The sequence below is a fragment of the Phaseolus vulgaris genome, chromosome 6 (genome assembly GCF_000499845.2).
Source record: "Phaseolus vulgaris cultivar G19833 chromosome 6, P. vulgaris v2.0, whole genome shotgun sequence".
Lineage (NCBI taxonomy): Eukaryota > Viridiplantae > Streptophyta > Magnoliopsida > Fabales > Fabaceae > Phaseolus > Phaseolus vulgaris.
Genome location: NC_023754.2, coordinates 20357472 through 20368381, shown reverse-complemented (window position 1 = coordinate 20368381; position 10910 = coordinate 20357472). Strand labels below are relative to the sequence as shown.

At 36.5% G+C, this 10910-nt stretch overlaps 3 protein-coding genes across 4 annotated transcripts in view; 1 reads left to right on the top strand and 2 right to left on the bottom strand.

The window, feature by feature from the left end:
• Positions 1–10910, bottom strand: part of LOC137831700 (uncharacterized) — a 98442-nt gene that overhangs the window by 37529 nt on the left and 50003 nt on the right. The gene's annotated exons all lie outside the window — the stretch shown is intronic.
• On the bottom strand, positions 372–3686 carry LOC137831697 (protein AUXIN RESPONSE 4). 2 transcript variants are annotated; one of them, XM_068639480.1, is made up of 3 exons: positions 2334–3631; positions 783–954; positions 520–742 (listed from the first exon to the last, which is right to left on the bottom strand). In XM_068639480.1, exons 1-3 carry the CDS (start codon positions 3519–3521, stop codon positions 675–677), a joined length of 1428 nt encoding a protein of 475 aa, XP_068495581.1. In that variant the 5' UTR covers positions 3522–3631; the 3' UTR covers positions 520–674. The 2 variants fall into 2 exon arrangements, with proteins under 2 accessions (XP_068495580.1, XP_068495581.1); XM_068639479.1 differs by having other exon boundaries at positions 372–954; positions 2334–3686.
• Positions 4061–10719, top strand: LOC137831696 (aminopeptidase P2). Its single transcript, XM_068639478.1, has 13 exons — positions 4061–4513; positions 5265–5390; positions 5481–5600; positions 6229–6504; positions 6701–6873; positions 6960–7214; positions 7460–7611; positions 7946–8136; positions 8352–8460; positions 8557–8711; positions 9231–9323; positions 9930–10010; positions 10404–10719. Exons 1-13 carry the CDS (start codon positions 4217–4219, stop codon positions 10479–10481), a joined length of 2106 nt encoding a protein of 701 aa, XP_068495579.1. The 5' UTR covers positions 4061–4216; the 3' UTR covers positions 10482–10719.

Here is a 10910-nt window from a genome sequence, read left to right as displayed (position 1 = left end):
AATTAATTTATTTTGTTTTTGGAATTGATAATGATTATTAGTTTAAAAATCTGATGATTATTAATTAATCTGAGACATGGAAATATCGAAGTTAAAGCATAAAAATAGTAATTTTAGTATGTTCTTAGATTGCAAGAGAGGGAGAGAAAGGGAGAGTTGTAAGACTTTTTTTATGAGGACATTCTCTTTTACCAGACATTCAGCTCAATACACAATAAAGTTATCACATGGATCAATAAGTTTTCCCTAAACTTTAATACTTTACCACTATCACTCATCATATTACCTGTCAAAACAGTAGGAATGCCCCTTTTTCATATTCTAATAATTCTAGCTTTTTGCAACCAGAATTTTAATCACTGTAACAAATATCACACAATCAGCTATCTAAATTACTCAAATATCTCAATTACACTGATAAAAATCTATTCTTTCAAAAATCCAAAACTCAAAAAGTAGCTCCAAAGTAGAGCATAGCTCAGTGATGTAATTGTTGTTACGAGTGACACCCTTTGAAGATTTTGAAAATGTAAAACAGTACAAATAAATAAAGTACAACATGTAGGCTTTAGCTAGCATGGTGCAAGCTTAAGCTTCTTGACTAATACAATGTATGAGCAGTAGAGTATTATCTGCAAGTGTGAACATTAGCTAGTAATATCCAGTGCTCACTTTCACCAACCATGAGGTCCATGACCCAGCTCATAATAATTGGCTCCATGGATATGAGCATCATCATAGTTCATCATAGTGATCATAACCATGACTATGATGGTGGTGGTGATCATGACCATGACTATGATGGTGGTGGTGATCATGAACACTGCTTTTTGCTTCATCAAGCTTCTTCTGTATGTGCTCTGGGATGGACTCTTGCTCAACTTTCCTGACAGACTTTGGTAATGACAACACAAACTGAGAAATTTTGTCAGCTATCTCCACTGCAGCATCCTCCTAGTTTCAACAACAAAAGGAAAGAACATTGAGATTAGATGGTAAAATAATAAATTTATGTGATATGGAAAAATAAGTAGATAGTATAATGAGTGGACAGAATACGAAAATAAACAGGAAAGATTTCTTAATTATTGCATCTTCAGGCAAAACCAAAAAATAGTTCATTGACTCAAAAACATATTTCTTTCCCATCCCTCAGATCTCCTACTTTCACATTCTCTTCCAAGAGGAACCAAGATCATTCTTCTTGAAATGAGGATTAATCTACTAAGGGGAAATGATTGCATAGTTCTTATATTTTTTATATAGAAAATCTCTACGAGACAAGGAATGATTATATTTAATTTGACGCGTTATGATTTACCATAATGTATTTAATATCTGTTGGTAGTGATACCTTGCTTCTCTCAGGAAGCAACTATGATGGATTTGTTCCCCACGACATGAACCATAGTGCATACATTACAGTATCGAAAGGAAATATTCACAACAAGTAGTTATTGTTGCTGGAAAAAATTTCTATTGTAACAGATAGCAAGCAAATTCGTCAAACAAATTAGTCCTACAACAAATTACAATGACAGACAGATATCTGAAAAGCAATATAGAACTCCTCCAGAACTTAAAAACAGTAAACACTGAGCAGATTTATACATGGAAGAGGTTTGCAAAGCCAGACACTAGCTAAGTTGGAGAATATGGTTCATGCTTCACACCGAATTAGGATTTAGGAAAAACCCACATATAATACTTAAGCATATTGTATGATCATATAAAATACAATAAATTGTTCATCATCTAATCATTATAGTTGACTCGAGGTTTATGAATTCTTCATCTGCCACATCACTAACAAACCTTACAAAAGGGAACTACTTTAGCTACTGCGTTTGACTTATTACAGAAACCATAACCCACAAAAACTGGCCATGCAAAAAACAACACAGGCCAGTTCAAATGCATGCATAACCAATAGCTTCATCACTAGGTGAACTAAAAAGTTGAAAAGTTAACATCTATATTCGATGACAACTTGAATATATAAAAAAGCTCATTCAAAATTCAGCAAGCAGGAGTCTTCAAGAAAGTTTAGATCAACATAATACAGCATCAGAGCATAGTCACATCACATCTCACAGCAACACAAAACCTAATACTGAAGTTACTTGGCAACTGATCAAGGCTTACCAACAATATCATCCGTAACCAACTCATAAACTAGAGAGAAGATGACAACTTCAGAATCCATAAATTACTAGTTTAATGTAAAGTTTAAACCACCCCAGTTTAAATTTCATCCCATCATCCATTTCAATTCTGTTAAACAATCTCTTCATGACAACAAAAACCAAAGCAAAAACAAATCTTGATCTCACCTGTGCCCAGCGGCCTCCAGAATGTGTAACAAAACTGGCCTGTGGAAGCGCATTGGCAACCCGGTCACCCTCCTGACTCCATTCCTGAGACCAGCCAGCAGACCACAGCACCTGCATTGGCATACCTTTCAATCCCTCACCCCACTCTGCCAAGTCAAAGCTGGAATTCACTCTCTTCCCCACATTCACAACCGCCCTCCTCCCATCTCTTCCCTTCAACAACATCCTCAAAGCATCCGAATCCACCACATCAACCCTCTTGGAACAGCACAAAGCCACCACCTTAGCATACACAAAAGAAACCCCCAACACCACTTCCCTCACCACAGGCACCTCCAGCACCCAAAGGGGAAAAGCCCCATACAACGCCGTATCGATAAGCGTCAAGCTCCTCACCAACTCAGCCCTCTCAGAAACAAAATCAGCACTCATCCCCAACGCGGAATCGTGCAGAACCAAGTGAACAGGAGCAAGCCCCATCGAATCGATAACTTCCCCCAACACTTTCCCCATCTCTTCTGGACCCAAATCAACGGGCTTTCTCACTTTTCTCTTCGACATACGCGCTTGAATCTCCTCGTACGGTATCTGACCGGTTTCCACCATCTGATCAAACGCCCAGAAGACACCCTTCTCTTGAATCTCACTGTACACGTACTGAAACCGCCCCAAAACCCCATCAACCCCCTCCACAGACACCTCCACGGACTTCTCGGAGAAGCCGTGTCCGGGGAGGTCAACGGTGGTTACATGCACTCCCTCGGCGGCGAGAGATTTGGCGAGCTGGCGGTAGGAGTATGAGCTGAGACCCTGACCATGCACAATGACTACGTTTTCAGACGATGTGAGACCCTCTTGAAAGGTGAATACTTGGATGGGGGTTTCGTTGGGGTGCGTTTGGACCTTGATGGCGCGGCCGTTGGAGTAGTGGTGGCGGAGGGAAGTGGGGAGAGTGAGGAACCAGGCTTTGGGGTCGCGGGGAGAAAGGGAAGAGGTGAATACGAAGATGAGAGAAAGGAGGGAAACGGAGAGAATGAAGTAGAACCAGAAAGAAAAAGGATTGTTGTTGCTATTATCGGTGTTGCTCTGGGGTGGTGGAGAAGAGGGAGGTTTGGATTTGGGTTTGCGGGGTTGTTCTTGTTGTCGCTGTTGTAGCTCTGGTTCTGGTTCTTCTGTGATGATAGCCATGGTCGATACTCTGAGCTTGAAAGTTGAAACCACCTTTGAAGCTTTGAGTGATAGTTATGGAGACACCATCATTGCGTTGCTCATGGGTGTAGTAGTGCGGCTCTCCAACTCCGAGGTACTTTATATTTTAAAAAAAAAAGAGCCAATATTTTCAATCTATTTTCTCTCCCAATTAAACTCGGAATTATTAAATAGTGTGTACACTGACATTTATACGTTAGATTTTTGATAATTTTAATACAGTTTTAATATAATTTTAAAAATAAAAATATATTAATTTATTATAATTATAAAAATAAAAAACAAATTTTTATAAAACAGTCAAAAAAAAATCTGTTTAAAAAAAATATAAAACATATTTATACACATAAATTTTTATTATCAATTTATATAATTCATAATTATATAATATATACATCCATTTCTCGGTATCTTAATTTTATAAATTTTACCATATTTGTCATACCTAACTCGCAATAAAATATTCACTCACTTTTTTTTAAAGAAATATTAAATAATAATAATAATTTGATTTTTACATGTTTCTCGTACCTTAATTTACTAGAACATTTCATTGTTTTTTCAGGTTGTTATTATTAACGAACGAAAGAACGTTATCGCGTGAGAACTATAAATTCTTGCATCGCTGCAATTTGTTCTTCCAATTCTGAAAAGGCAGAAATTATCAACTTACGATGCAACTCGCTCTGATTTCATCCCCTCTTTCACTCTCAACGCGCTCTTTGTTCTTTCCCCTCCCTCTCTTCCTCTCACGCCCAAACCCAATTTTCTTCAATCTCAAATCCAATAAACCTTCCTTCACCGTTCGGAATTGCGGCAGCAGTTCCTTCAAAGTCAAACCCTCTTCCGAAATCAGAAAACCCCTCGCTGAATCCCAACCTGACGCCAAGCTTACCGCGCTCCGACGCCTCTTCTCCCAACCTGGAGTCGACATTGACGCCTACGTCATCCCTTCTCAAGACGCTCACCAGGTTTCCTCTGCTTCAATGTCTCTGTCGATGTAATGATTTTCTTGATTCAGGAAAGAAAATGAAAGAATGAAAAACAAATAGAAAATGAACACGATTTTTTGATAAAAAGAAGGATGAGTAATCAATATTGTCTCTTAAGTTACTTAGTTAGCGAAAGTACACAATTGTAAACACTCCCCTTAAAGTGAATAGTCTCTTAAGTCAATTTGGTATCACTCCTCCTTCTTTTTCCCCTACCTTCGCATCTAGTGCCTTTCCTCCTGACTCACTGTTACCTTGCTTGTCAAGGTTCCTCCCTGGTGTTGAAAACATGACAATACACCAACTAGCTTTTGGGCAAGAGTTTCTGGTCACCTAAACGAAGTTTATGTTTTATCAAACACTGTCACCAATGTTCTGAAGTCAGGGATGGAAACCATTAAATGGTTTGGTAAGGGCTTGGTAGTAATGATAAGAGGTTTTAATGGTTACCCGTAATGAAAAAATATAAAGAATACAGACAATGAATAAATGTTTCTTATTCAATTTTTGGCATATTTTTTAAATTTATTCAAAGAAAATGTTTTCTAATCTTCAACCAGACATATTTTCAGCTTTGTGTTTTGTTTTCTTTGAAATTGGAAATAGAAAATGTTCAAATAAACATCCCTTTGGATTGTGTGTCTTCATCCTTTCATTCTTTTTCTTCCTAAATCACTCTAACCAAACAGACCCCGGGTGTATATACATGATAATTTGAATTTGGTGTTAGAGCGAGTTCATTGCCGAGTGTTATACGAGGAGAGCCTACATATCAGGTTTTACTGGCAGTGCTGGAACTGCTGTGGTTACTAAGGACAAAGCTGCTCTCTGGACAGATGGCAGATATTTTCTCCAGGTTAGGTTTTATTGGACTCCAGCTGCGGATTTCATCTTCATCCAGAATGAATTGAACTAATTTTGTGATTTATTTTCTATCATTTCACAGGCGGAGAAGCAGCTTAGCTCCAATTGGATTTTAATGCGAGCAGGAAACCCAGGAGTCCCTACTGCGAGTGAATGGCTCAATGAGGTTTTGGCTCCAGGTGGCAGAGTTGGCATCGATCCCGTGAGTTTTCTTTGGGGCATTTATATCTTCTTTTTATGTTGCATGCTGATTTCGTTAAATATTGTTTTCTATTTTTATTGCAAACTGTATGTTTAATTCTCTTCATTCTAACATTCAGCAAAACAAACTGAAGTTCTCTTTATTTATTGCCCGGTCATATGAACAATCTTGTATTCTCAGCGTAGCCAATTAAGTAGTAGTGTCATGTGTGGATAAAGTTTTCTATAAATAGGAGAAGAAAATAAGAAGAAAAAAATTAAATAAACTTTTTCCATAAATTAAAATTTGTTTATGCACACTAGTTAAAATCAACTTTTAGAGAAGCTAAATCAAAGATTTACAAAACTTATTTGTGCATATGTTAAAATTTAGCTTATGGAGAATTATGTTTAATATGTTTAATTATTTCTATTTATTTTCTTCTCCTCTAAAGAAGAACTCTTTATCCAAACAAAGCCTAGGTTATTTGTTGTAATTGTTAATCTAATCCTGAATGTCATGTTGAAGTATTATCTTTATACTTACCTTGAACAATTAAAAACTTTTTTTTCCCCTTTCGATCTTGCATGCCCCTCTTTTGGTTTCTTTTTCTAATACAATGTTCTCTTCCATATTGTTAAGGAGGCAGTTTCTTTTTACTTCGGATGCTGCAGAGGAACTTAAGGGGGTTATATCTAAGAAAGATCATGAGCTTGTTTACTTGTACAATTCAAATCTTGTGGATGAAATATGGAAAGAATCTAGGCCAAAACCTCCAAATAATCCAGTTAGAGTGCATGACTTAAAGTATGCTGGTTTAGATGTTGCATCAAAATTGTCATCTTTGAGGTCAGAACTTGTCAATGCTGGCTCTTCTGCAATTGTCATTTCCATGCTTGATGAAATTGCATGGTTGTTGAACTTGGTAATGTATCTTTAACTATTTGCACCTTCTTTTCCTTGATATTCTGATGGTTTGGTTTATACTATCACATATCCCTGTAAACCTTCTTCAAGATCTTATTAAAGTTGCTTTGATCTAAGTATAAAAGTAACTTATGGGTTCCTTTTTTCAAATGTTTCACCCAGTGAGAGTAACATTTTGACTTTTTCTTTTGAAGAGAGGCAATGATATTCCGCATTCACCTGTTGTGTATGCATACTTGATTGTGGAGATTGCTGGAGCAAAATTATTTGTAGATGATTCCAAAGTTACTGAAGAGGTGAGGGATCACTTGAAGAAAGCTAATATACAGATCAGGCCCTACAATTCAATTATATCTGAAATCGAAAGGTGATTATGGAAAATTCATTCATATTTTTATGATTCTTTTTAAAAGCATCATGGCTTTGGAAATTGAGCTTGATTTTCATTTTAAGATTGGCAGCACAAGGTGCTCCTCTTTGGTTGGACACTTCATCTGTTAATGTTGCTATTGTAAATGCCTATGGAGCTGCCTGCGACAAATATTATCAGAACCGGGAGAAAAAACACAAAACCAGGACAAATAGTTTTGATGGATATATTGAGAGCTCGGATTTACCCTTTGCTGTCCATAAAGTCTCTCCTGTTTCTATTTCAAAGGCCATAAAAAACGAATCAGAGCTTGAAGGAATGCAAAACTGTCATTTAAGGTAAGCCTATTTTACCTTTGTGAGGATTATTGCGGATGGTTTTTGCGTGTTTCGATATCTGTATTTTAATGATCTTTTCTGAATGGGAGCTCTTCATGTAGCTGACTGACTGGCTGCATAATTCATTCTTCCTCCAGTTAGATATTCATAGGTGTTTGACAAAATGTTAAATTAAAGCAATGTACTTGTCAAGCAGAAGCATGCATATACATGTACATATAATTGTTCTATCTTTTCATTTCCAGGGATGCTGCTGCCCTTGCTCAGTTCTGGGATTGGTTAGAAACAGAAATTACCAAGGATAGAACATTGACAGAAGTAGAGGTTTCAGATAAACTTCTTGACTTTCGCTCAAAACAAGCTGATTTCCTGGATACTAGCTTTGACACAATAAGTGGTAGACTGTCAGTTTCTTTTAATATATTCTATTGAATTATGGTAAAAGAAACATGAAAATATACTGCCGTAATTTTTCCTCAGTTTTATTTAACTGCCAATTATTTTACGGAAAAATTCAAAAAACATACCTCCTGTTATAAATAGGGAGTGTAAAGGAACATCATTTAGTAATCCTATGTAACAGATATGGTAATTCTATAAAAATACGTTGCTATTATTCCTCATAGTACTTATGTTTACCAGTAGTTCCATTTATATTTTTATTTCTCTTAGACTTCAGTACAATTCCTCTGTTTTGACCAATAGTTTGCGCATTTTATTGGTTCATTCAGGTTCTGGTCCAAATGGGGCTATCATACACTACAAACCAGAACCAGAGAGCTGTAGTTTTGTGGATGCCAATAAATTGTTCTTATTGGATAGTGGTGCTCAATATGTTGATGGCACAACTGACATAACGAGGACAGTTCATTTTGGCAAGCCTACTGCAAGAGAGAAAGAATGCTTTACCCGAGTCTTGCAGGTATCTTGCTTGCACCTCTTTCCTGGGTTTATTTCTGCATTTTATTCATGTAAATGTCCTCACAATTCTCAGCAATCTAGGTTATGCGTCAATCATACAAATTTGTTTTTATTTTCGAGTAGATGCAAAATGGCTGTCATTAATGTTTAACATCTCCGTCCTGGTAATTTGACCTTCTTAAATAATTCTGCCTAAACCCATATACCTTATTACAGGGCCATATAGCTCTTGATCAGTCAGTCTTCCCAGAAAATACCCCTGGTTTTGTGCTGGATGCTTTTGCCCGTTCCTTTCTTTGGAAAGTTGGACTTGACTACAGGCATGGTACGTTCCTACTTCAAATGGAGGGCTGTTATTTTCTTAAAAGCGAATGGATTCATTGATTGATTGAACAATTTTGCTTAATTGTCATCTGTTCAGGGACTGGGCATGGTGTAGGAGCTGCATTAAATGTTCATGAAGGCCCTCAAAGTATTAGTCACCGTTTTGGAAATTTTACCCCTCTAATGAAGGGCATGGTAGTTAGCAATGAGCCTGGCTATTATGAAGACCATGCCTTTGGTATTCGGATTGAGGTAATTTTCTTCTAAGCTATCTTATATGCTTTGAAATATTAACTTTAGCTTCCAGTTTTGCTGTATTGTTTAGATTATCATTCAATTAGTTTTATTAGTTGTTAATACTTGTAGTAATTTTATCTCCTTTAAGAAGCTTACCCTTTACGCCTAAGGAAAGTTGAGGGGTATAGGAATTCAAGAAGTATCCTAAATTTCTAATGAAAGGCTTTCTTTTGAGATCTTATGAAGCTTGATTGCTATTTTCCAGATTCTCTTACTGGTTACTAAGTGGCAGTTTCAATTTCACGTGTGCATTGCATAACTTTCCATCAACCATGAGTGTCTTTTAAGAGACTTGCAGTGAATTGCTTGATTCAAGATTTTCTATATTTCATTATTCTTACCATCACTTGGTAATGAGAAGAAAGTGCCACGATACTGTCCCACACTATTCCTTTTTTTCTCCTAACTGTTAAAATAACATTTTGACTGTCTTATATTCTGATTTGCATGATGATGATACTTTTTGGCTTGCAGAATCTCCTGTATGTAAGAAATGTTGAGACACCAAATCGTTTTGGGGGAATCCAATACCTAGGATTTGAAAAACTTACTTATGTACCCATTCAGGTATGTCGTTGCCTGTTGGTCATCTTTTCCTCATAATTTTGTTGCTGCAGTTGATAGCTTTATTTTCTTCTTTTTGGGTGATGTTTGTGTAAGGTAAAATGCCTCTTGTAGGCTTATTGTTCAGCATCAGGACATTGAGGATGTAAAATAGCTTATTCTCTCATAAGTTTTGATCTAAATATGCTTCTATACCAATGTAGTAGTGACAACAGTCCTTTCTTTTAATAAGAGTTGAAAAGGGAGTCACAGCGGTCATTGAGGCCTCTTTGATGGTGGACAATTCAGTGCCTAATGGTTTTTAGTCAATCAATTATGATTTTTTTTATAGAATATTAATCCTATAAAGCACAAGAAAAGGTAAATTACTACCCAGAAATTAAAAATTATGTATTTTCTACATACCTGCATTGCTGAAAGTATCCTCAAGAAATTTATCATTAACTTGAATTGGCTGCTCATTCCATTCTGAATGTCTGTTTATATTTTAATATAATTTATGAGGACTTGAAGTGATGCTTTCAGTTTTCATTTTGTCTTCTCAGTGAAACTCTATCCGAGCCATATATCTTTTTGTACTCTTTTTACTAACCTGGGCATATCCTGCAGATTAAATTGGTTGATTTGTCTCTGCTATCGGCTGCTGAGATTGATTGGCTTAACAATTATCACTCACTAGTCTGGGAAAAGGTATTTTGCTTTGTCTATTTTAGGTACATTAGATTTCCTTCTAGTGTATTCCAAGACTTGCTTTTTGTTGTGGTTTTGATTCTCCTTAGTTCCTTTTTCCCTATCTCGTACTTAAACGTATTCCATGGCTTTGCTTTTTTATAACTGCCCGATCCTTAGACTTATGGTTCTTTAAAATACTATTTTTAATTCCACTGCCCCTCAACAGTTTAAGAATACTTAAACATCATAGAGCATGCTTGTGTTTGTGTTGATCACCCTCTCTCTTTAGCTGTCCACGGAATGGAACCGTCCTTAGTCCTGCTTTGTGCAGTCTGCTCAGTCCCCTTACTTCTCCAGCCACCTGTCCCAAAAACCCACTCAAACTTTCTGTTTTTTAATCTTGTATCACAGGTTTCATCATTGCTGGATGGCTCTGCTCTCCAATGGCTTTGGAGCAACACTCGACCTATCATCCATGAGAGAATTTAATTCATGTTAATGTGCTATGGAATACCAGGTTCACATTCTGGCCCTTACCTGGTTCACAAACGAATAGGGACAACTTGAATTTGATCACAGGATCTTGGCAGGAAAAGCGAACATTTAGCCATTGCTGCCCTTGATTATGCTTATTCTATGAGATTCAATGTAATTTTTTTGCTGTTGCGTAAGTTAACACTCTTAACTCTGAATTATAGAAATGATAAAAAAACAAAATTATGAAGTATGGCATTTGTTGCTTTCCATGGTATCAATTACTATTAGGAATAAAATGAAGAATGACGATCCATTTGAATATATGTTACATTTATCGGACTAGTATATTAGATACTAGAAAAATAAAATAAAAAAATCATGGTAACATAATGTTGGAGGACTCACTGGACAAGTATGCTCCTAGTGTGATGAAGTATTGTT